Source organism: Anguilla anguilla, chromosome 7 (genome assembly GCF_013347855.1).
Source record: "Anguilla anguilla isolate fAngAng1 chromosome 7, fAngAng1.pri, whole genome shotgun sequence".
In the NCBI taxonomy this organism is placed as follows: domain Eukaryota; kingdom Metazoa; phylum Chordata; class Actinopteri; order Anguilliformes; family Anguillidae; genus Anguilla; species Anguilla anguilla.
Genome location: NC_049207.1, coordinates 39,618,384 through 39,643,654, shown reverse-complemented (window position 1 = coordinate 39,643,654; position 25,271 = coordinate 39,618,384). Strand labels below are relative to the sequence as shown.

General features: G+C 39.9%; 2 protein-coding genes across 2 annotated transcripts in view; both read right to left on the bottom strand.

Annotated features, from left to right (window-relative positions):
* The window catches only part of LOC118232013 (interferon-induced very large GTPase 1-like), a 17,102-nt gene extending 16,917 nt beyond the window's left edge, over positions 1-185 (bottom strand). Inside the window, exon 1 of the mRNA XM_035426518.1 lies at positions 43-185. Within this exon, the coding sequence (XP_035282409.1) occupies positions 43-153 (111 nt within the window). The 5' untranslated portion in view covers positions 154-185. The remainder of the gene's footprint in view (positions 1-42) is intronic.
* A 181-nt stretch (positions 186-366) lies between these two features.
* LOC118232012 (interferon-induced very large GTPase 1-like) lies at positions 367-23,547 on the bottom strand. Its single transcript, XM_035426517.1, has 4 exons — positions 23,396-23,547; positions 4,583-6,089; positions 3,946-4,261; positions 367-2,611 (listed from the first exon to the last, which is right to left on the bottom strand). The coding sequence occupies exons 2-4, from the start codon at positions 4,843-4,845 to the stop codon at positions 764-766; spliced, it is 2,427 nt and encodes an 808-aa protein (XP_035282408.1). The 5' UTR covers positions 4,846-6,089; positions 23,396-23,547; the 3' UTR covers positions 367-763.
* Between the last annotated feature and the right edge of the window lie 1,724 nt (positions 23,548-25,271).

The following is a 25,271-nucleotide window of genomic DNA, read 5'->3' as shown; positions in this document are numbered from 1 at the left end:
TACCAAGCTCTGGTGATCGGAGACCTTCTGTGCCACAATGAGGACAAAGTCATATCCAAGTTGATTTCTGATGCTGGAGTCCACCGGTATGAGCTGCATGAAGGCTCCACGGGTGCACCTTCCTGCGCTCACAGAAAACTGAACACCAAACATGGTGTTCAGCAGTGTGGATTTCCCGGAGCTTTGAAGCCCTAGAATGGACAGAACATATAACTTTTGTCTCGAAGAATTTTAACAAGTTCATCCAAAACCGCTTCAATCCATGTTAAAGGCACATGGGCAGCATCTCCATCCATAAGCTCAAGTGGACACCCATAAACCAGCATATCTGCCCCAATTTTAGGCAGAATAGTGGAGAACTGTTTTGTTGGTCCTGGTGCTTTTGGTGTTGTTTGACTGGCTTCATACAGTTGACCAACCTCTCTCATAAGATGCTGGAGGCTAATGGTTGTTGCAGCCATTTTGTCAGATATGTTGTTGAGGTTTGATTGCATTTGATTGACATGAGATGTTTTTTCCTTGTCCTTTGGTACTTCTCTCATTTTTCTCCAGGTTGATTGATAGTCCACTTCAAGCTCTGCAAGTGCACCAGTGGTAAGATCATCCAGGAAGATTGTGAGGCACTGCAATGTGTAGAGTTTTGTGTCTTCGGAACTATTAGGTTTACTTAAGCAATCTATGAATGATCTTACAAAGTCATTGAGAGGTGTGGCCTTATATAGTTGACTCTCTCTGATTGCTTCCATTTTAGCTGAGATTTCACTCAGCTGCTGTTCAATGCTTTCCTTTTCTTTGCACTGCAAGCGAAACTGCTCTTTGTTTTCCTAGACCATTCATGCCACAAATCACCCTGAAGGGGCAAAAGCTTCTCCTTCAGAGCCGAAGAGCTTTCCTCCTTCAAAATACTAATTAATGTCTGAGCCTGTTCATAACCTTCTTGATATGTTTTGTGAACTTCATTCACTTTGAACTGTTGTTGAATTGCAACTTGACGGCACATTTCAATGTTTGTTGTCTGTTTATTTTCACCAATGCACTGTCGGATACTTAAAATCAGTTCTTCTGTAAATTCAGCATGATTCCTGTTCTTTGCGGCTAGCCTAACTTTGGTAGGATTGTTTGACTGCTGAATGAGTTCTTTCCCTGAGAACATGCATATCAAGGGGACTGGAGACTTAGAGAGTTTCTGGGAAATCGCTTTTTCGACTTCATCCAAAGGATGCTCTGAAAGTAGAAGCACATTGACAGTACTTACTGCCTGAAGAAACTCAAGTTGTTTTTGATGCTTTGCTGCATCACCATGAAGGTTCAGAAAGGCCACACAATCATCAAATATGTCATCGTCCTTCCCTCCTGGACAGTACCATGCAATCTCCACAACTCCATTCATGAGCAAGCTGTCTTTGGTGCTCCCCTTGCAATGGCGGTGAAAAAATACACTGTGCCTCTGTTTGCTAATGACACCATTCAATATCTGGGACTTGGAGTTGTAATTGGACTCACCTAGTCTAATAAAGGAAACAACTGGGACTGGTGTGCAGGACATTTTTCTGCTCTTGTACTTTCCAGGACTGTCAGCTGTAGAATTTGTGTTACTTTGCCATGATTTACTGATGTATCGCAGGACCCAGAAGGGGAATTCAACCTCCTCCGTACAGGGGTCAGGTACTAGGAAGGGAATTGCAAATTGGCAAGTAGAGAGCTTTTTGACAATGTACTGTCGCAAGAAGTCATTGGCACAATGGAAAACTGCCATGTGAACATCCATTGGATGAATCTGTGTCTCTGTGCAGCTCACATCCAGGAAACTGTTGTCACCAAAATCAAAAAAATCATCATTGTCAACAGTGGTTCGAGCATCCTCTAAATCCATGCTACTTGTGTTATGCTTTATAAACATGTACCTGGCTCTGTAATCCAACATCGTGAGCTTGTAGAGATAGTGGGAGCTTAGCTCTTTCTCCGAACTAGGTTGATTTACACTAAGAGATAAAGTGTCAATGAGAAGAACATTTGCTTGTGACATCTTTTTGGGGTAAGAGTCAATCAGACCAAGCTTTTGAAGCAAATTCATGAAGCTGTCTCTTTTTTTACATACAGTGTCATTTTCTGGTGTATTTTCCTCATCTGTTATCTGAATCTGAGATAAGGATGGCACTTGCTTCAGTAGTAAATTAGCCTGCTTGTAGACTGTATCCTTTGGCTCTGCTCTTCTGTCATTCATCTGCGTCCCAATGACTATAGCTTGTAGTGCACTCTCTAGCCATTGCCAATCACCATGGCTGTTTTCAATTGCTGATTGAATGGCAACTGAAAGTTTGTCCTGCAAATGTGACTTAATGAGCTGCAATCGTTTTCCTTTTTCTTTTGATGGTACCTTGCTGTCTTCATCTATGGATGTTGTCAGTGCTGTTTGTAACAGGTAGGCCTGAGCCCTGGTGGCACACTGATCTTTCAGAGAAGAGTACATGCTATATGCATGCTGCAATTTAGTCTGCAAGAAGTTTATTTCTTTCCAATTCAGAGCATGATCAAATGTATTAGTTTCCATACTGTATCCTAAGACAGTGATTATGGAAAGCACCAACAGTTCAGCTTCATCTTGATCATTAGCCGCGTTTCCACCAAAATTACCCGGAACTTTCAGTCCCAGGAACTACTTTACCAGGAACTAAAAGGTTCCTTCAGCCAATGGTTGTCTGCGTTTCCACCGGGGTCTAAAGTACCGCGAAGATTAGGAAAATTAGCCCACTGACGTTGTCGTCGGTCCATCTGTCATATGATTTCTTCTGTAACCCCATACTACCACCGAAGTAGCCTACATTATTTTCTAATAACCGGGACAGCCCGGAGGGGTTTATTCCACTTATATACAACGGGTTACCAACAATGACTATATATGGTTACTTTTGTATTTATTGATTTTCATATATTCTTTCAAACACATTCATTAACAGCAGAAAACATGCACACGTTGTAAACAATTTGCTGTTTTATTACTTTCTCGTCGTCAATTCCATATAGGCTAATCGCAAAATGACAAGAATAGAACGAAAACTCGGACTTGCGTGAAAATGTAAATTAGTAGTGGTACAGCCACCGTTTGCTTTCCTTCGAAGTTACTGCTAGCCGAGCAGCGAAGTGTGCCCTCCAGATGCGAACCATGCACCATAAATGAGTCCATAGTCTTCCCGGTCTTTTCGTGGAATTGAAAAATGGCAGTAAAATTGAGTAAAATTACGGCAGTCTGAAAAAGCTAAAGGGAAGTTTACTAGAATTAACCTGTTATTTTACCCGGATAAAAAGTGCGGAAGGTGATTTCCAGTTTGCTTGTACTGTATCACCAATGTTAATTATGCAGAACTACCGCATACCTCACATAACTGTATCAAACGTTTTGAGTCAATTACAACGGGCTAACAAAGAAAATCCGGAAGAAAATATTCAGCAACCGAATTAATCCGTTTGAATGTTTTGGTAGCCTACATAATATGCTGTCCCAGCACGAATGCTTAGCATTTTATAAAACGAATATTAAAGCAAGAAAATAACAGAAGAGCACACGTTATAATTCCAAGACGTTGACAGGCTATAACCAAAAGTAGGCTACTGCGCCGCATAACATACAAGTTTGATTTGAAGTTATTATGAAAATAAATTGGTTTGCCGCTGCATATTTTCAAACATGGCGGGTAATGGCGGAAAATAAATACAACACAAATGCTACGAGTACTCGACCAATCAGAAATGTTCAGCGCTGCAAGCTCCACCCAAAAGGTTCCTGTACTTTCGGAAAGTACTACCCCCCGAGCAGGAACGTTTTGGGGGTAAAACAAAGCCCCCAGAACTAAATTTAGACCCTAGTTCCTGCGGTGGAAACGCACTGAGTTCCTCAAAAGGTTCCTAGTTCCGGGGTATAGTTCCTGCGGTGGAAACGCGGCTATAGTCTCTCCACGTCTTACAGAGTGAATTCAGTGATAAGGTTATAGTCTGTGTGGCTTCTATTTTGGCACTTTGTAATTTTTCAGAAGAACTGAGGGTGTTTCTGCAGTATAACACTTCTTCTTTGGCACACTCCAGAATACTGGTTAGCCCTGAGAATTCAGTAACATAAATGACTCTGTTTGTATTTTCTTTTATGAGCTGCAGTCCTTTTCCTTTTACTTTTGATGATACCTTTCTGTCTTCATCCATGGATGTTGTCAATTCTGTTTGTATCAGGTTGGCCTGAGGCCTGGTGGCAGCAGAAATGACTCTGTTTGCATCTTTTTGAGTTTGATTGATCCATGCCAAAATTTTATTTCCGTTTGGAAATTTTTTAACTGAGAATGCATGAGGTTCCAAAAGAGAGCACATCAATGTTCTTACATCTGTGGAATAGCTGTTTACTTTAGCCACTTCCAACAAATAATTTTGAAGCATCTCATTAGAGAGACAAATGTGAATCCAGATGTTGTGGGATCCTGTTTTCTCAAGAAGCCTGGATTTTAATTCCTGTAGTTCTGTCAAGTGAAATAAACATTCTGAGGCAGACCAATGCACCACTGACTGAATCTGAATTTTTGCTCTTTCTGCCTCAAAAGTATCCTTTTCCAACACCTTTTCCACATTTACCTTTGTGATATTTGTGCATGCTTCCATTAATATATTTCTTAAATTCAAAACGTCTTTGAAGTCATCTTTATGAGCTGCTATGAGTATTTCCCAGACAGGAATCAGGGTTGTTCCTCTATCAATAACACTCCAGGTTCTGTTACTGGTCACAAGATGGGACTTCCACTGCAAGTGATCATCAACTTCAGCAGGACCACCAGTTTTACTGATTGACAGTCCAACTTGACTCATCAGTGCTTCATCGGATCTTCCAGTGGAAGACCCTTTCAGCTGTGGAGAGGATGCTATTCCTCTGCTTGAAGATTTTTGAGAAAGCCCATTATATCCAGAACTGACAAAATCATTCAGAGCCTCTGATGTCAACCTCCTAATATCTGACAGGTCATCACTACTGAGGACTGCAGCAGAAGCTATCCACCAGAAAATCCCTCCAAAGTGTATAGGGCCCCTGGTTCACATGTGAACCAAATCTGTCATAGAATTTGGCAATTCTAGAAGTTACTGTTTCACTGTCTTTACTATGCATAATGTCTGCTTCAATATCTTTAAGTGCATGTAGTGCTCTAGAGGAAAGTTTGACTTGATTTTTCTCAATAATGCTGGAAGCTAGTGGGATGTAGCTGTACTTTGTGTTGCAGATGTATGTCTCTTCATTTGAATGAGCACTGTTTTCCTCTATCTCGCTTAATTTGATTTCCTCTTCTGTGCTTCCAAAGCCAATGCCCTGGGATCCTGCCTTCACCAAGTCGCTGAAGCTTAAGCCCAGTTTCTCCATGACTTCCTGATAAACAGTTTGGGACTTTTGGGATGAAAACTCTTTCTGCCCATAAATGGCACTTTGTTGCGAACCAGTAATTGAAAATGAATCTGGAACCTCAATGAGCTGCTCTCTTTTTGCCAGCAAGTCTTGTGGATTGCTGGTTTTGTAAATCCCTTCTAAAGCTAGACCTCCAGATGCATTCCTTAAAACATCTTCATCTGAAATCATTTTGACTGAGAGCGAGAGATTCTGTAGTGTGTCTAACTGTCCACTGATGTCCTCTATGAGACCCTTTAGAGAATGACTAGCAGGAAACCAGCATCCCTGTGGTACATTCAAAGCGATGCGGATCTTGTCCTCTATAATTTTGACAGGATTGTCATTTCGATCCTTGCCATCCTTATACAAATTTGAAGTTCAGTAAGCTCCTGTCTCAACAGCTTTTGTAGATCCATTCTCTCATGTAGCCTATATGCGGCTTCTTCTATTCTATAGACACTTCTCTGAATTATTTTCCTCTGCTGGTGACAGAGAATTATCCCATGTATTTTCCATTCTCCAAGTATTTTGCTCCATGACTGGGGAACATGTCGGCTTCCTATTCTGTGCTGCGAAGTATTCCAGTCGTTTCGGATGTCAATCAAATACTCAAGTCTGTCCAAAGTTCATTCAACAATTTTTCATCCACAATAATTTTCTTTCCCACAAAACATGCCTAGAGAAACAAAATAAATCCAATGTTATTAAAATGTAACATGTTTTACCTACAATTTAAAGGCACTGATTAAACAGTATACAATTATTTATATTGAAATAATTCCTTTCAAATGATGGGGTTCATTGAGTACCCATGTCTTTAATGAATTCCTTTTAGTCATGTGCCTTAGAACCAAGTATGCAAAGGGATATTTCTCCCAATTAAAAATAATTTTTAAAAAATCTCTTTGCCTACAGCCTGTGTGTATTGCCAGAGAAAAAACATGGAAATGTTAGCCAAATGTGACAGACTGAAACCCATTCCTCACAAGCACTTTCTAAATCACATGTATAATGAAATTTATTGCAACCTAAAGATAACTTTAATAATACCATTTAAAACTAAAACCACCACGGGGTAAAATTTACCAGTTTCTGTTTTTCAAGTATATGTAGCCTAACTCTGTTTCAAAAAAAAATTCATGTCTCCCAGTTCTTGACTTTTCCTAAAATTGAGTTAAGCACCTCCTAATGTAAGAAAGTTATAGATAAAAACAGAAAAAAGTTTGAGGCATTTATACCTATAAGCGCCAGCAGGTAAAATTTACCCACCGTAGAAAGTATTTATTTTTGGCGTAGCCTATTAACATATAACGGCATTTCTTTTCGCACGGTTTGTGTTCGTGAATTTCAGTTGCCAGGCAACATTTTTTTTTTTTTTGTATATCCCATTCCATTGTTCTCGTGCCTTTGAGTGGTATAACAAAGTTGTGTAGCCTATTTAGGAATTGCGCGTTTTTTGTGACATTCATTATAAAATAAAAAAAACCGATAGACAAAATGGATCGACAAAAAAGATTCATGGATGTCAATGAGGCATTAGCATTGCTGAATGCTTTGAGTGATGGGGAGGTCTCCGGGTTGAGCGATGTGTCGTGGGTCGGTGAGGAAGATGCATCGGATGGATCATCTGACAACGAGCCAAAGCCTCAGAGGAGCAAAGTATCGTTGAGACGGTCGGATCAAGTTATGCCTGCAGTGTCAACTAAGGGCATATGTACAGTACTTTTGCAAGGTAGGCATAAACTTGACACATTCACTCTCATTGTACCTAGCTAGCTAGTTATCGATAAGGCAAATCTCAATAACTCAATTTCATTGATGTCTGTGTTACTGGCACCAGACCGAGAGTAAATAAAGACCGGCGCAAGGTTACACAGGCTAGGAAGCACTGTGTAGCGTATATATAAACAGTTTATAAAACTACTGTGTAAAATTGAAGTTCATGGAAAGAACAATTCAGCATGACAACGCCCATCGGAACAATTAGCTACAAAACGAAGCTTGCTACACACCTCAAAATCATATTAAAACATTACAAAACAATTAATACTGCATTCACATTAGATCCTGAACCAAGCTAAAGGTAGAAAAATTAGTTTTGCAGTACCTGTGGATTGATAGAGAGAGGACCAAAGTTAGCGTCTTGCTCAAGCCAGAGCTTGTTTATTTCTGAGCTGCGCATGGGCTGAGCTTGTAGCTACGGTCTCCCTAGTGGATCCACAGCAGCGCCAGAGTACCATCTACTGATGTGAAAGTGTATTACCTTGATGTAAAGACTATAAAGAATAGTTCCATTAAAAAAAAATAGGGGGGGGGGGGGGGGGTGTCTGTTTCAATAAAAACGAAACATATAGCATTTCCAACCTACTACATCTGCACTAGCTAGCTACCTCTATTTTTCATTTTGTACAATTTTTCTTCCTATTTTCAAGCTGAAATATTTCCCCTTTTGTTGCTATCAGTTGTTCCTGAATTCCAAAGAGCGCTTGTATTTTTCCATTTCACAAGATTACACAGTGCCTATCTAACCACAATGTAACGTTTCGAGCAAGGAGCTTTGCATTACAATGTAATGTTTCGAGCAAGGAGCCACATTAGCCTACATTGTGGCGTTAATAAATTTAGACTGTGGGAACATATATCAGTGTTGCGAACTTTTTCCTTCCAATGACAAAGTGTTACGCCCTTGTCTAGGTTAGGGCTTAGACTACATGCCTACTTACAACAGTCTAATTAGGTTTCTCATCAACAGTGCAACCATCCTCCACTGTGCCAGCTTCACCATCATCGCAGCCCCAGCATTCCACAGAGAGAGAATTGCCAGGTATGGATATTGTGCAATACACGCTCATTTCATCACATGAGAAGTGTAGTGTAGGCTACAGCAAACTGTAAGTAGTAGGCTAGGCTATGCTTTGCACAATCCTAATTATGATTATAAATATTCTGCAGTCCAGAGGCAAGAGATTGGGAAAGATGGGACAGCGTGGATGATTATCGACTCTGGCGCAGGGAGACAGGAGTCCCAAAATGTGCTGATGAAGTCCACTGGCCCTACAGCACACGCAAGGCAAAACATTGAAGACAAACTGAGTGCGTTCTTGTGTCTGTGTGATGGGGTTATGCCTCAGCACATCCGAGAATGCACAGTGGCCGAAGCACGCACGGAAAATGAAGATAAAGCCTCCCGGGATGTTTCAGTGGCTAAATTGAAGGCCTTTATCGCACTTCTTTATGTAAGGGGAGCATACTGTGGCAAGAACATTGACATATGAGAGTTTCTGGTCCGAGCAATGGGGGAACGCATTCTTCATCTCGACCACATCAAGGAACCGATTTCGAGAGACAATGCGCTTCGTACACTTTGACCGGAAAGAGAGCAGGCGGTGCCGTCTGACTACAGACAAGTTCGCATTGATGTTGGTGTGGGAGAGATTTGTGCGCAACAGCATCACATGCTACAAACCGGGCCCAGACATCACGGTGGATGAACAGCTGTTCCCGGCGAAAGCACGGTGCCGCTTCACTCAATACATGCCAAACAAGCCCGATAAATTTGGTGTCAAGTTTGGCTGTCAGCAGATGTTGAGACCAAATACATGGTGAATGAGTTCCCATATCTGGGGAAGGATGACAGCAGACCTGCCACGCAACGCCTGGGAGAGAACGTGGTGCTCAAGCTAGTGGAGCCCTATATGGGAAAGGGGAGGAACATCATCACAGACTATTTTTTTACCTCTCCCCCACTCGCCAACAAACTCCTTTCCAAGAGCACCAGCCTGGTGGGCACCATCAACTGTAACAAGCGGGACCTGCCGCTGTCTGTGCAGGGGAGAGCGGAGCTGTTCAGCACCAAGGTGCTAAAGAGCGAGAGGGCCACACTGACTGTGTACCAGTGCAAGCCAAGGAGAAATGTGAGCATCCTCAGCACTCAGCATCAACATGTGGCCATCGCAACCGACACCAAGAAGAAGCCTGAAACGGTCACCTACTATAACAGCACGAAAGTCGGGGTGGAGGTACTTGATAAAATGGCACAGAAGAACTGTGAAAGGCGGCACGCGCAGATGGCCCGTTGCTGTATTTTATAACATCCTCGATCTGGCTGCCATCAATGCCTGTGTCCTGTACAGGAGCTGCACCAAAGACAACATCCACAGAAGGGACTTTATACTTCAGCTGGCTCAGGAGCTGGTGGCGAGTTCATGGCATCAAAACAGGCACCGCACATGGACGTGCCCATTTCCATTGCACAGTCGGAGGAGCGGAAGAGAATGACGTGTATGGTGAAAGTGCAGTGAAAACAGAACAAAACTTTCACCAAGTGTCTGAAATTACAGAAAGCAGTATGTGGAAAGTGTACCGTCATGGTTTTGAGTGTTTGTGCTAACTGTGAATAGACCAATGATTTAGTTCGTAAAAGGCAAATTCATATTTTTCGTTCAGTTTGCCTATGGTGCCTATTTCACTGAGGTTATTTCTATGTATTTCTATTCCATGTTTATTAATAAATGTAAAACTTTGTTGAATGGATTAGCCATTAATAATAACAACTAATAATTATTTATTTATTTTCGTGCATGACTTTGTTCCGCTTGTTTTATTGTTTTAGTATATTGTATTGTAGGCTATTTAGCCTAATTTGCCTGATGCCTATGTTTTGCCCATGTTCGGCTATTTCATTCAGTTTGCTAGCCTATGTGAACGTTGTATAGATAGTGTTGATTTATTGTTGCGATCGATGGTGTTTATGAATAAAGACAACTTTGTTGAATGGATTAACTCTTTGTGATATTTCTTTGTGATTTTCGTTTATTCACACGCGACTTTGTTCATGTGCACGTTTTAATGCTTGATTATGCAATCCGGCCTTCGCTGCACTTAAATATAGCCTAAAACAATAGGACTAAAACAGAACAGATGATTAAGCATATATAGTTATTTCATGATTTTAGACATCCCCTTGCGAAACAAATGTGTTATTACGGTGATAGAATACATTTTTTAGCAATATCAATGCAAAATAGATGTGCAGGTAAAGTTTACCTGTTGGCGGTTTTAGGTATACAACAAATCCTGGCAGTTCTAATTTAATTCAATCAAACCATTCAGATTAATCTAGCATGATATCTTAATAGGCCTCTCTTGTTTTAATTTCAGTGGAGGCAACAGCGATACAGTGAAGAAAAAAGCCAACAGGGCTTGCTCATGAACTGGTTAACCTTGGAATTCTTTTCCTTGGTGATGTTTTCCTTGATAGTGTGAGCTGAAGTTTGTCAAGGGGATGAAAAGCAACACAGATCTGGTCTGTTTTCTGTTGGACCTGTAAGTAGCTTATGTTACCTGTGGTGTGAAGCTAGCAATAACAAGGACTGGACTTTCACAAGGTAATTTTCAAAATAGAAGTCCCAACGATAAAACCACTGTTATGTTGAACTTCCATCCATTCATCTATTATCTATACCCGCTTATCCTGAGCAGGGTCGCGGCATGCTATCCCAGCATGCATTGGGCGAGCGGCAGGAATAATGTGAGGTAAAAGATGTGGGAGAGATGGAAAAATGAAGGAGAGAAGATGGCAGCCATACCATATAGGCTGTTCTGCATTTGAAATAGAATAGCAGGAAGCACATGTCTGTGTGAGGAAGACAGTTATACTGTATGAGTTAACGAGGCAGATTTACTTTTGTGTTTCAACTTTAGTACTGGCTCTTGGCCGCTCAATTGCTTGTGTTTGACACACATCCTGCTTGTGGTGGAGAGAGCCAGAGTGGAAGGAGTCTGGTGGAGTTTGGAAAAGTTTGTAATAGGATTGTATTGTGCATCCAAGTGTCTTTTGATATTAGTTCAAGTCTTTAAACCACATATTATAAGTAAGGTAAGACAGTTTTGTAGTTGTGTTTGTTTTGCTATGCGTGTGTTGGTCTGTAATAGCAAATTTCTTGACCTTATTGTTTTACATTGTTAAAACATAGTTTTTTGAGACTAAATAAACAAACTGAACAGGTACTGCAGAGTAGTGTGCCACTAACCCATAACACAAAGTAACTATATCTATGTTATTTCACAAAGTCGGGCTCTGCAGACGTACAGAATTCAGATTTGGTTGTCCTAAATGAACCTTACCAAACCAGAGCTTTCTCTGCGGCTGCTCCCTCTCTGTGTGCTCTTCCAATGAACATCAGGGAATCAGAGTGTTGAATGTTTTTAAAATCCCTACTGAAGACCCACCTCTTCAGCATGAGCTAACTTTAGCTTCACTATTTCCTCAGTTTGTACATTTGTTGTTTGTGTTTATGCTTTATTTTGTACTCGTTTTGTTTCTGTATTACTGTCCTATGTATCTTTTCTGCCTTCTGTATTTATGTGCATACTGTTTTTTACCCTTTTAACTTTGTTAAGCGACCTTGGGCTTGTAACAACGCATTATTTAATAACTCGACAAAATGTAATAAATTTTCACTTCATTATGTAATAACACCTGCATTTTGTAATAATCTTCCGTATGTTGTAATACACAGCTTGAACGCAATATGTAATAAATTTCCCCCAAGATCAGCTTTTTATCATATTTATCTTACAAATACAGCCAAACTCAGGGACTTCATGTCAAAAGCCGACCTGGAAAAACTCATTGACGCTTTTATTTCTACCAGGGTTGACTACCTCAATGGTCTTTTGACAGGGCTATAACACTCAGTGTCATGCAGTTTTTGTGTCTCTATGAACCCTCAAGTACAGTTTCTATTAAGCTAAGGAATACAGTGACACTTGATGTAGTTTTGACCAATGAAAGATAATCTACTGAACTAATAGTATCTTTTTAAAATGAATTTTGAGTCAGTATGATTCATGCCTTGATAAGCGCCTCTCTCGCCCATCTTCACCAAAACACATCCCACTGGCGAACAGATTTAACATATTGGACTTGCAGGATTTCCCCTCTTTGGCTAGCCAGACCCAATGTTCATTTCCTTCCACTCCTGGGGCTAATCTGTCTGTAGCCAGGCTATCTCCATTGTCCACAGTTCATTGCTCCGATCTGTCAAAAGGCACCCGGCCCCTAGCCCAGCGTTGCCCACCGCCCTTGGCCCATCGCTCCGAGCCACTAGCCCATCCTCCTGATCACAAAGCTAGGGCTACGGATAGCTCTCAGGGTCCATCCCCATCGTGGGAACCTAGGTCGCAATCCTCGCCTGCTCCAACGCTCATTATCGGTGACTCTATTACCAGGGACATTAAGTCGAAGTCGGCAATGACTCTCTGTTATCCAGGCGCTAAAGTCGCTGATTTGTTGTTTGAACTCCTCGGCTTGCTGACACAGAATTCCACGATTAAAAAAGTTGTTGTACACGTTGGCACAAATGATAACCCCCGGCAACAATCCAAACTAATTCAACAGTATTTTATGGATATTTTTAATTTTATAAAGAGCAGTGGGAAAAATATTTTTATATCCGGTCCCATCCCCACAGTGGGTCGCGGGATTGGGCGTTTTAGTAGACTTCTTAGCCTCAACTCTTGGCTGCAGATGCAGTGTGAGGCACAAAACCTCGGTTTTATTGATAATTTTAACCTTTTCTGGGAGCGTACTGCCTTTTTTAAACGAAATGGTCTGCACCTGAACCGAATGGGTTTCACGTAAGCTCTCCGCTAACATTTTCCACTGCATCCTCACTAGTTCACGTGCATGACTGTTTACCACATTCCACTTCACTTCCCGTTCCGGTTCAAGCCACTCTCTTGTGCTGCCACCCCCCGATGCTGTCTCTCAACATGAGAGCTCTCCTCGCTTGTCATCTACAGTTTTTAATGCACTTACACATTTAAACACAACATATAGTACGGATACTGCAGATGGTGATAGTATTACTGTCATCACACCACGTATTGCACGTCTGCCTCGTCAGAAATACAGACCGAATGGTGTCACTACAAATAGTCTTGTACAGATCAATATTCAACTAACTGAGACTTTGTCTACCCCTACCATTATTAGTACAGCGGACTTAAAATCACCACAAGACTTTCAATTACATCATGGTTTAAGACTATTGCACTTAAATATTAGGAGTCTGTTACCTAAATTGGATTTTGTTAATGTGTTGATTAATGAAGCCTTCCTCCATCTTTGTCCTGACAGAATCTTGGCTTACAGGGAAAGTTTCTAACTCAGATGTAGCTATTGATGGATACAAGCTATTTAGAATGGATAGGAAATCTAAAGGGGGAGGGGTATTGATTTATGTTAAAGAATACTTGTCTGTACATGAACTTGCAGTTTCCTCAGTGACTAAGAAATTTGAATATATTGTGTTGGACATCTGCCTAGGGGGTGATGTGCACTTAACTGTTATTGGTATTTACCGTCCCCCTTCCACAACAATTATGGCCTTGGAGGAAATAGGCTAACAGCTATCAACTTATACCTTTTCAGAGTTAATTGTTTTAGGTGACCTAAACTTGGATTGGTTATCTGGGAACTCCTCTCGGCTTAAAGAACTGTGCCTAGTTAAATTTATCTCAGCTGATTTCTTATTCCACGAGACCAAATACAAAAAACCAGTCTAAATCCACCTTAATTGACCTTATATTAACCAACAGACCACTTAAATACCCATCCAGTGGAGTTTTCGGATATTAGTGATCAGTGTCCAGCTGCATGGGTCAGAAATGTCAAAGACCACAAATATAAAGTGTGTGTTATCAGGAAACAAAATTTTAAAGATTTTGTAGAACAGGGTTTTTTACATGATTTGCATCATGCAGATCTAGAGACAATCTGCACAATTCCTGATTCTGATTTAGCTTTTGATCAGTTTTCTCACGTTTTTATATTTTTTACTGAATAACATGCCCCTTATAAGCATTTTAGAATAAAATATTGTTCCAAGCCCTAGTTTTCTACAGAGCTTACCGAAGCTCTTCTTGTTAGAGATAAAGCCTGGTCAAAAGCCAGATGTACTGATAGTCCGACAGATTGGTTGCACTTCAGGAAATTGCGGAATAGGTGTATTAGCATGATCAGAAAAGCTAAATCTGATCACTACTTGTCCTCTCTGGCAAGCTCCCATGGAGATGCAGCCAGCTTTTGGAAAATCATGAAATCACTAAAAACTAAGCTCACCTCCTCTCTCCCTTCTCAGATTGACAGAGAAAATGATTTAATTTTAAACAAAACAGATATGTGCGATGCTTTTAACCATCACTTCACATCCTCTGGCCATTTATTTGATAGGCTGCTGATACGGTTCCAATAATCCACACTCCTAGCCTGGTAACTGAGAACTCATACAACTCTTATCACTCTGGTAACAGTTTCTTGTTTAGACCCGTAAGTTACAGTTTTTAATGCCTTACACATTTAAATACAAAGAAGTCAAAGGTTGAGGATGATCTAGATCCTTGCCTCCTGCGTCTTAGTGCTCATATAATTGCCACTCCGCTCACTCACATATTCAATCTAACATTTATCTCTGGTAAAATCCAACTGTACGGAAAGCTGCAAAGGTTGTTCCCCTATATAAATGTGGTAACTCCAGTGATTTAAATAACTATTGTCCAATATCAAAACTATGCTGCTTAGCCAAAATCCTTGAATCCTTGGTTAATTCTCAGTTACGGGACTTCCTGGAGGCATATAACATTCTACAACCACAATAATCAGGGTTTAGACCAGGGCATGGTACCATTACAGCAACAACACTTGTAGTGAACAATGTTATTAAAGGAGTACCATGGTGATTTTCATACTTTCTCGGTTTTATGTGCTATTTGCACAAGAGGCATTGAAGAAACACAATGAGCAAAGTATTATATATGTCCGTTCTGTATTTTTGGAGAAATATGCATTATAAATTCATCGTCCTATTTTCAACCGGTTGAGAAAGTTGTCATTTTGCTACGTCACTAATACAGTAACCACTCCTATTTCCACGCCCCGTAAAGAAATCTGACAGGACATACCGTCCTGCTGTTCAGACAATGCAAATATTTGACTAACGTTAGGTTCACTTAAATTAGAGTGCCTTTAGATTATTTCTGGTTATATTCATTTAGCTAGCTAGCTAATGTTAGCTAGCTAGGAGGTTTGTTTTCATAAGGCAATGTTATCGATAACGTTAGCTTGCTAGTTTGCTTTTATGAGGACGTTATAGTTGTGCTTTTATCTTAACTTGGCTAGCTAGATAGCAAAAATTATAATTGGATATAAGTCAACGTCCTTACCTTAGCTATCTATTGATACTTGATATACTACTAGGCTAGCTAGCTTGTGAAAATTCAGTCTCCCAAAGAGAGCGCGTATCATGGGGGTAGCTATGGTAACGGGGCATGGTCTGTCAATCATAGCTAACTGACAGTTCTCATTACCACGCCCAGACGGTTCGGGTGAATTTTTATAGTGGGAAATTTAGGCTTAGAAAAATACGTTTTAAAGTACACTGAAATGACAGAAGAATAAAAAAATTATGCACATTTGTTTTGTTGTTGCCTGAAGACAACTGGGAAGTGTCACGTTCAACCACCATGGTACTCCTTTAAGTATCTTGATAACCGTCAACATTGTGTCACACTTTTCATAGATTTATCAAAAGCATTTGATACGGTTGATCATAATATTATAATAAACAAGCTATCCTCCATAGGACTGGATGAGGTTGCAGTTAATTGGTTTTACAATTATCTCTCAGGGAGAACTCAAGCTGTTGTTGCTGATGGCTTTAAATCAAGCTCTCTTGAAATTAGTAAATGTGTCCCACAGGAGTCTATTCTGGGTCCATTCATATTTACATTATATGTGAATAATATGGTACCCTCTGCTCCACATTGTGATGCACATTATTATGCAGATGATACAATCCTGCATGCTGCTGGCTTAATCTGGCCACTGCAAATTTACAGTCTGCTTTTGATGCCTTTCAAATGTCCCTCATTAACCACACACTTATTTTAAATCCTGACAAAACAAAATATATTTTATTTTCAAGGTCTCGCGTGAGCAATACTCCTAATGTTGGTATTCATACACTTCCGGGTTCCCGAATTGAAATTGTAGAATCTTATAAATATTTAGGCATCTGGTTAGATTGTAGACTTCTTTTCACACCCACGTGGAACACCTGTCTAAAAGATTGAAAGTAAGGATTGGATTCTTGTACAGAAATAAATCTTGCTGTTCTACTGTCAGTCGGAAGACCATTGTACAATCAACAATTATGTCTGTGCTTGACTATGCTGACGTTTTGTACATGCATGCCTCTCCTTCTACTTTGAAGCCTCTCGATGCTGTATTCCATAGTGTTCTGCGTTTTATTACTGGAGATAAATTTATCACTCATCATTGTATTTATATGAAAAAGTGGGTTGGCCCTCTTTAACTAAGATGAGGGGAATGCCATTGTATTTTATTATCTATAAGGCCCTGCTTACGAAGCTTCCCCTTTTATCTCTGCTCCTTGATTGCATTTAAAGGAGTACCATGGTGATTGAACGTGACACTTCCAGTTGTCTTCAGGCAACAACAAACAAATGTGCATAATTTTTTTATTCTTCAGGTCATTTCAATGTACTTTAAAACGTATTTTTCTAACCCTAAATTTCCCACGATAAAAATTCACCCGAACCGTCTGGGCGTGGTAATGAGAACTGTCAGTTAGCTATGATTGACAGACCGTGCCCCGTTACCATAGCTACCCCCATGATACGCGCTCTCTTTGGGAGACTGAATTTTCACACGCTAGCTAGCTTAGTAGGGCTAGTATATCAAGTATCGGTAGATAGCTAAGGTAAGGGACGTTGACTTATATCCAATGATAATTTTTGATATCTAGCTAGCCAGGTTAAGATAAAAGCACAACTACAACGTCCTCATAAAAGCAAACTAGCAAGCTAACGTTATCGATAACATTGCCTTATGAAAGCAAACCTCCTAGCAGCTAGCTAAATGAATATAACCAGAAATAATCTAAAGGCACTCTAATTTAAGTGAACCTAACGTTAGGCAAATATTTGCATTGTCTGAACAGCAGGACGGTGTGTCCTGTCAGATTTCTTTACGGGGCGTGGAAATGGGAGTGGTTACTGTATTAATGACGTAGCAAAATGACAACTTTCTAAACCGGTTGAAAATAGGACGATGAATTTAAAACGCATATTTCTCCAAGAATACAGAACGGACATATTTAATACTTTGCTCATTGTGTTTCTTCAATGCCTCTTGTGCAAATAGCACATAAAACCGAGAAAGTGTGAAAATCACCATGGTACTCCTTTAAACACAGCAGATATGGCACTAGGTCACAAGATTATTTAGTTTTAGATGTACCACAAGTAAAAACTGAACTTGGCAAAACTTGGTTTTAAATACTATGCCCCCAAAAAAATGGTATAAATTACAGAGGACCTTAAATCTGGAATGTCTCGTTCCGTTGGAGGATTTTAAAATATTGACCTCTGATATGTTGGATGTTGCTTGTATTTGTTTCCTTTGATCGGTATGTTTGTTTACAGCTTGACTCCTGTACCTGTGATATGATCTGTACTTGTCCAATGTTTTTTAATTTTTTTATGCACTTGTCTGTTGAATGTGTTTTATATGTGTTTTTACATGTACATGCAGGTCTCTCTTGAAAAAGAGATTTCGATCTCAATGAGACTACCTGTTTAAATAAAGGAAATATATATGCTAGAATGCATGTGAAATAAACATTGTTATAATGTTATAATGATTTTTATGAATGAAGACATCCATTTTGGTTGGTTATTACATAAGGCTGTTTATTACAAAATGCGGGTGTTATTACATAATGAAGTGAAAATGTATTACATTTTTCGAATAATTACCTAATGTGGTGTTATTATATAATGTGCACAGGGCTCTGGATAGGCTCCATATAAAAAAATTCTATGTCAATAAAACTCTTCCTGAACCATGCAAAAACCAGACGGGGAGGTTGGTATTCTGCTGTAGAGTACCATTCAAAGTATGTCTGTTTTTATCCCAGCATTGTGGGAAATTGAGATGGATATCCCACCAAACAACACTGTGTTGACAAAGCTCAAGGAATTAGAGATAAGGGTTTGGAAACAGCTCTTGTTAATAGCCAGACACGGTGAAATTGGCACGATCCGGTGATATGAAAGTTGGGAATCAGTAAAATCAATTTTTCACAACTCCGCACATTTCATGTTACTATACATTTCCTGTGTTAAGTCAATTAGGGTATGTACTTTCTTTCCATAAGAGATAATTTCAAAATATTTGCCTTAGAGACAGATTTATGTCAGATTTTTAAAATATTTTATGTACTATATCCGATTTTCAGTGGGTAAAAAGTTTACATACACTTTGTTAGTATTTGGTGTCATTGCCTTTTAATTACTTAACTTGAATCAAATGTTTGGGGTAGCCTTCCACAGGCTTCTCACAATACTTTGCTGGAACGTTTGCCCAATCCTCCTGACAGAGCTGCTGTAACTCAGCCGGGTTTGTGGGCCTCCTTGCTTGGACACACTTTTTCAGTTCAGTCCACAAATTTTCTGTGGGATTCAGGTCAGGGCTTTGTGATGGCCACTCCAATACTTTCACTTTGTTGTCTTTAAGACATTTTGTTACAACTATGGAGGTATGCTTAGGATCATTGTCCTGCTTGAAGACCCACTTGCGACAAAGTTTTAACTTCCTTGCTGATGTCTTGAGGTGTTGCTTCAGTATATCTAGATAATCCTCCTTCCTTATGATGCCATCTATTTTCTGAAGTGCACCAGTCCCTTTTCCAGCAAAATACCCCAACAACATGATGCTGCCACCTGCATGCTTCACAGTTGGGATGGTGTTCTACGGATTAAAATCCTCACCCTCCATATGTAGCACTGATCATTATGGCCAAACAGTTCAATTTTTGTTTAATCTGACCAGAGAACACTCTTCCAAAAGGCTTCGTCCTCGTGATCACCTGCAAACTTCATTCTGTATTTTTTATGTTGGTCTTGGAGTAGGGGCTTCTTCCTTGCACGATAGCCTTTCAGGCCATGGTGGATGTAAGATTCTCTTAATGGTGGATGTAGATACTTTGGTACCTGATGCCTCCTTCACCAGTTCCTTTGTTGTTGTCTTGGGGTTCAATTGAACCTTTCGGACCAAAGTTTGTTTAGCCCTGGGAGTTAATTTGTGCCTCCTTAAATTATGCAGTGTCTGTGTGGTCCCAAGATTTTTATATTTGCATACAATTGTTTGTACAGATGCTTGTGGTACCTTCAGTACTTTAATGTAGGCACAGTACAACACTTTGTTAAGCATTTGTGTGTGGACTATAAAGCAAAACCTTAGCATTATAAATGTTGAAAAAAATGTAACTTTAAAGGATGCACAGTAAAAAAATTCATAAAGCGTATATGAATAATTTTTAAAGAGATCCCTCATTATTTAGGATGCTGAAAATTGTTTCACTTTTAAGGATGTACAGTATAATAATAAAGCATCTAAATCATCAGAATTATTTTGAAACCAATACCACAAAATTGTGAATGTTAATTAATTAATGTTAAAGGATATATAGCAGAGCACTACATGAAGCATCTATTTATGTATCATAAGGCAATACTTTAGCTTTAGGAATACTGAAGCTGGTGTCACTTTAAAGGAAATACATTGGAATATTACATAATGCATCTATGAATGATTTATAAAGCAATATCTCAGCATAAGGACAATGAAACTGACAAGGCTGTCACTTTACAGGATTCATGACTCTGCACAGTACAACAATATACTACTGATAGTAATAGCTAATGCTTCATGAAGGAAAGTACAGCATATGTTATATCTCTGGTATTTGGGTGGAAAGTAATATGATTTTGAACAAAAGCATAAGTAGTGCAGAGTCTGGGACATCACAGAGTCCACTGGAAGGATCGAAGGTTGTGGGCTAATGGTGAGAGTCGTTAACATTAGAAAGGCCACATTTTTGACTACCTTAAACCACCAAGCCTGACTCAAGTGGTGTCAGGCTCATCCAGCAGTACAGCATCGAATTCAGAACCCAAAGTGACCTAATTTCATAAAGATGAAAGAAACATTATGTTGCAAAACTATTTTCTTGAAATAAAGGCGATGGATGCATCAATTTTAACATTTTTATTGATAATTTGTCTGTTTTGTTATACAGGTAAGGGAAAATGTGCCAAGACGTATAACAGGCACATTAAGAGAAGAATTAAGAAAGTGAGCATCTACAGTACCTACATGTCATGGTTCTGGGGTGTAGTGGCCTTGTGCTGCCACTAGAGGGCACCTGGCCTTTGAGAATTTCTTAATGTGTTCCAGGTGTCTGATTTCTCAATTATTTTCACCTGGGGAGGTGCCTTTATAAGCACTGCCAGAACACCCATCTGCGCTTCTGTGTAAAACCTCATTATCACAAAGCCGGTACGACATGGTATAGGTGCTCGTTGGACGAATTACAGAATTGTGTTGTGGGTTGGTTCTGTGTCCTGGGTTAAGGCGATTCAGTCTCTTAGTGCTGTGTGCGCATTCTGACGCCTTAAGAGTATTCATACTTTTCTTTTGAGCTCGTGTGAGCCGGTGGGTATTGGGACGTTGTCCCTGGTGTGTAGTTTGTTTGCGTTTTTCTGAGCTGCATCTCAGGTTTTCTTTCGCTGAGTAAGTTTTGCTACTCAGTTGTCTATTTTCTTTTAAGACCAGTTTTGGGTTTGGTACCAGAGCCTCGCCTCTGTACCACTGGTCCTCCTGGTTTTTACGGGTCGCTTTTGGTTTCACAAGCCAGTTTTACGGCTGGACAAGGTGATCCTTCGGAGTGGCTTTTTACTCCGTGTTTTTTGGTTCTTGTTTTTGATCCTTTGTGTGCGGGAGTTACTCTCCCTAGGATCTTATTTGTTTTGTGTTTTACTTGTGGGTGTTCCCTTTCCCTTTGTCCTTCGGGACTTTGTGGCTAAACGCTTCCGGTAGCGTTAGCTTTTCGTTCCCCTATATTAGTCGCTTCTGGTTCTCCAACACCCCCACACCATTATACCTACATAGGTATGGCATAGTTACGCCTTGGGGGGGCGGCATGCCCCATACCTAAAAAGCACTGAGAGTTTGACATTAAGTAACATTACCGGTCATATAGAAACTGGCACAATATAATGACATCATGGCAGGTATATTGATTTTATTTAAGTCGAAACGGTTCACATTCACCTCTGTGCCTGTACTGGTAACTACTTTTAAACTGCTGTAGCTACCCTGCACTGCCACATTTACACAGCAGCCATACCACTACGCACTCTGCTCCTGCCGACTGGCTGAGGCTAAGTAAGTGTGAGTTTGGTTAGTACTTGGATGGGAGACCACCAGGGAATACTGAGTTGCTGCTGGACGTGGTGTTGGTGGGCCAGCAGGGGGCAATCTTCCCTCTGGTCAAATAAACCCCAATGCCGCAGTGACGGAGACACTGCTGTAGGAGATGCCGTCTTTTGGATGAAACGTTAAACCAAGGTCCTGACTCACTGTGGTCATTAAAGATCCCATGACACTATGCACAAAGAGTAGGGGGTTCCCCGGTGTCCTGGCTAAAATCCCAGATGTGGCTCTCACAAAAACTTGCCACCTAATTATCCCCTGATATAATTGGCAAAAAAAGTTATCTTCCTCCAGTGGAGCAGCTCAGTGCCCAACAATAGAGGATTGTGGTTGTACTGGGCAGCTCCCCGGAATGAATGTGTATGAGTGTAGGGCAGGGCGCTGCTGCAAAAGAGCATCTGTGCTCAGCAAACCTACCTTGGGTAAATAAAGGTTAAATAAACAAGCACGAAACCGTCCAGACCCACGGCGCAACTTGAATTCCGACCGTGATAGCCAGGGCAATATTTTCGCTGGAGACTTGATACCACCTTATAAATATTTTTATAAGTTCAGTATTCAAATAGCACATTTTTAATATGCTTAATTTATACTTATTGCCGCTTGACAATACTCTGAAATGTGACTTGTAATACACTTAGAGTGTGTTAATAACACAAATTTAATATGCTCGTGTTTACCACTCAGAAGTGTACTTAAGTATGCTATAAGTTGGTCCAATTTAACATACTTTGGTATACTTTAGTGTACTTGTGATATAGCACATATTTCATGTGTTTATTCCAACTTAAATACAAATTAAGGTGGGTCAAAAGAGCACACTCAAGTATGCTTGAAGTACATGTATACAGTATACTAAATTAAGTATACTTCGCCATGATATTTTTTCACAAGGGACCTGCGGAAAAATAAATAAAAATTTCTAAATGAATGTAAGCTAGCCCTAAATAAATATATAAATCCTCTACTGGCATACAAACGATTAGTAGGTCTGTCATGTACAATATAGCCCATTAAAAACACTTGCATTTCAAAATATGGCATACACATTTCTTTATAATTTTTTTAATGTCATTTCCTCATTTTGGGGCATCCAGGCCTAGTTTTTGTTTCCTTTTGGTGTTTTTCCCCAAAGTGTCTTAGCAACCGTGCCTCTGTACAAACCGCTATACACATAAATTTGATTATATATTTTATATTTATAATACAATATTTAATGGCGTGGAAGAGGGCAGCTGCTGACAGGAAATTTGATATCTTTTGTGTATCATCAGATTTGAATTACCCACCTTCAGGCAGCTGGGTGGTATGTTACTATGTTTCTGAGACAAAGTTAGCAAAATTCATATTCATATAAAAGGCCATACAAATCCATACATATGTATGTGTAAGCATGTGTGTGTGTGTATACAGCAAGTGTTTGTAAAGTATGTTTGAATGAGTATGCATACATGTTTGTCTGTGTACACAATTGTAAGATCAGCGATAAGCAAGAAGTAGGTACTGTAAGTCAGCATGCAATTTATATTATGAGCACATAGTGCAAGAAAGTGAGATAAACCCAGTGTGCCATTTAAGTTTAGTCACAGCGCTTAGAAAATTAATAAATTTTCACTAACCTGCAGAAACTCAGAGCCTGAAATCTACAATCAGAGCCAAAGGTTCCTCTGTTCTGTTGTCCATATCTCAGCAGACCTGTCTGTTATGCTAGCTGTCTGGGGATTAAATACTCAGCAGTTATGGTCATGTTTACCTGCATTGGATGCAGGGTGACTCATTTCTGGGAATAGCCATACCTTCTGGTGTTACTGCTTTCAAAGTGTAACAGGGCTCAGTTTGCAGGATGAATTCAGGGCAATAGAGGACCACGCCTACTGGTGAGTGTGGCCAGAAGTATTATTCCATTTCTTTTTTGGCACTTAAATATCTATTGTATTTTTCCAAATTTATAAAAAGCATAATAACAAAATAAAGCAACACAACACATCTGTCAGGGTTAACACATCATCGTCACAACCTACAGATACTCTTTAAATAGTCTTGTTCTACAGTTACATTTCCATTGTTGGTGTCACCCCTTTGTGCATTGTGATTTAAAAGCAATACATTCTCCCACCCATCTTCAAATTCAAATTCTTGTATTCTTAAAACATATGTGAGTTTCTCAATCAAAAAGCTTTCCTCCATATTATCAAACCACTGTTCCTGAGTAGGATGCTCAGTTTTTTTTACCATTTCCTTGTTATTGCTTCCTTGCTAACAGCAAGTAATACCATAACAAGATATGTATCCGCATCCCCAAGCACAGTTTCTTCTTTTAAATTACCACAGCACTGCAGATGTCCTGAGTAATTCGTTGACAGAGTAAAATCGACCTATTTACAACAGGGAAAATATCACATAAGGGCTATGACAGCCACCCACAAACTTGCAGATCACGGTTATTTATTTTCAATGATAATTTATGACATGGAAGTTGGTAGCTACTGACTTGAAATTGAATGGATCATACAGTTTTGTGCATCTTCATATTCATATTATCTGCTTAACCTTCTCCCCCTGTAGGTGCCTGGGTGATAAGTTGCTGTGTCATTGTGATAAAACTGTGAAATTCTATAATTGAAAAGGTCATAGTGACCCCTGTGAGCGTGCGTGTATACAGCAATTGTGTGTGTGTGTGTGTGTGTACGTGTATGCATGGTCAAACTACAAAATGATCACAGGAACTAGATAAACGAGCAAGCAAAATAGATTGGGATGGCAGATATGCCATCCTGCCAAGTTGCACCTTGGTGGGGTGGCATACCTCATATGCCTCATACCTGTACAGCACAGAGTTTGGCACTTTTCAGGCTTCTCTACAGAAATAACCACAATGACCACAGACTCACATCCCTTAAAAACATTCATTTCCCTACCTTCTGACCTCATGTCAACGGGCATAATTCACAAACAACTTCACACTTCCCAGTAGGTGTCTGTGACCGAGAGAGAGAGGAACATACCAACACGGGAAAAGGCTGGAAAGTGTTGTGTAGTGTCAGTATTTTGTCTTTGTTACTTTAGATTGTGTTGCTTTATTATTTTTAGCCTGATCCTGCGAAGGTAAAGGGCAAAGCGGTTTTGTTCGTTTTGTAGTGAATGGATTCTCTCTCTCTCTAAAGTGCTTAATAGAGACCGGAAAATCCTGGATTCTCAAATCTCCCTGTGTCCAACTGTTCTGTTCAGAAACACAGACACACACACACACACAAAATGGACATAGATCCAAGACTGGCTACAATGTGTGTTTGCATGTATGTGTATGTATACCTCCCATAAACAACAGCAATGCATATGTAATCAGTCACTCATAACACAGTACAAATGAATTTTTTATCTGAAGAAAACATGTTTCAACATACAAAATGCCAAGTTACTCATACGGACAAAGCATTGTCAATAAGTCATTCACACTTGCAAAATTTAGGCCTGCCACTAAAAGTACTCAAAATT

What these genes read in the sequence shown, in the direction of transcription:
- LOC118232012 (XM_035426517.1), bottom strand. Translation starts at nt 4,845, where the DNA reads ATGAGTCAAGTTGGACTGTCAATCAGTAAAACTGGTGGTCCTGCTGAA. An exon ending in AAGGTGTTGGAAAAGGATAC is followed by an intron (nt 4,262 to 4,582) that starts TTTTGAGGCAGA and finishes TCAAAAAGATGC; the next exon opens with AAACAGAGTCATTTCTGCTG. An exon ending in TCTGTAAGACGTGGAGAGAC is followed by an intron (nt 2,612 to 3,945) that starts TATAGCCGCGTT and finishes GGAAACGCGGCT; the next exon opens with AATGATCAAGATGAAGCTGA.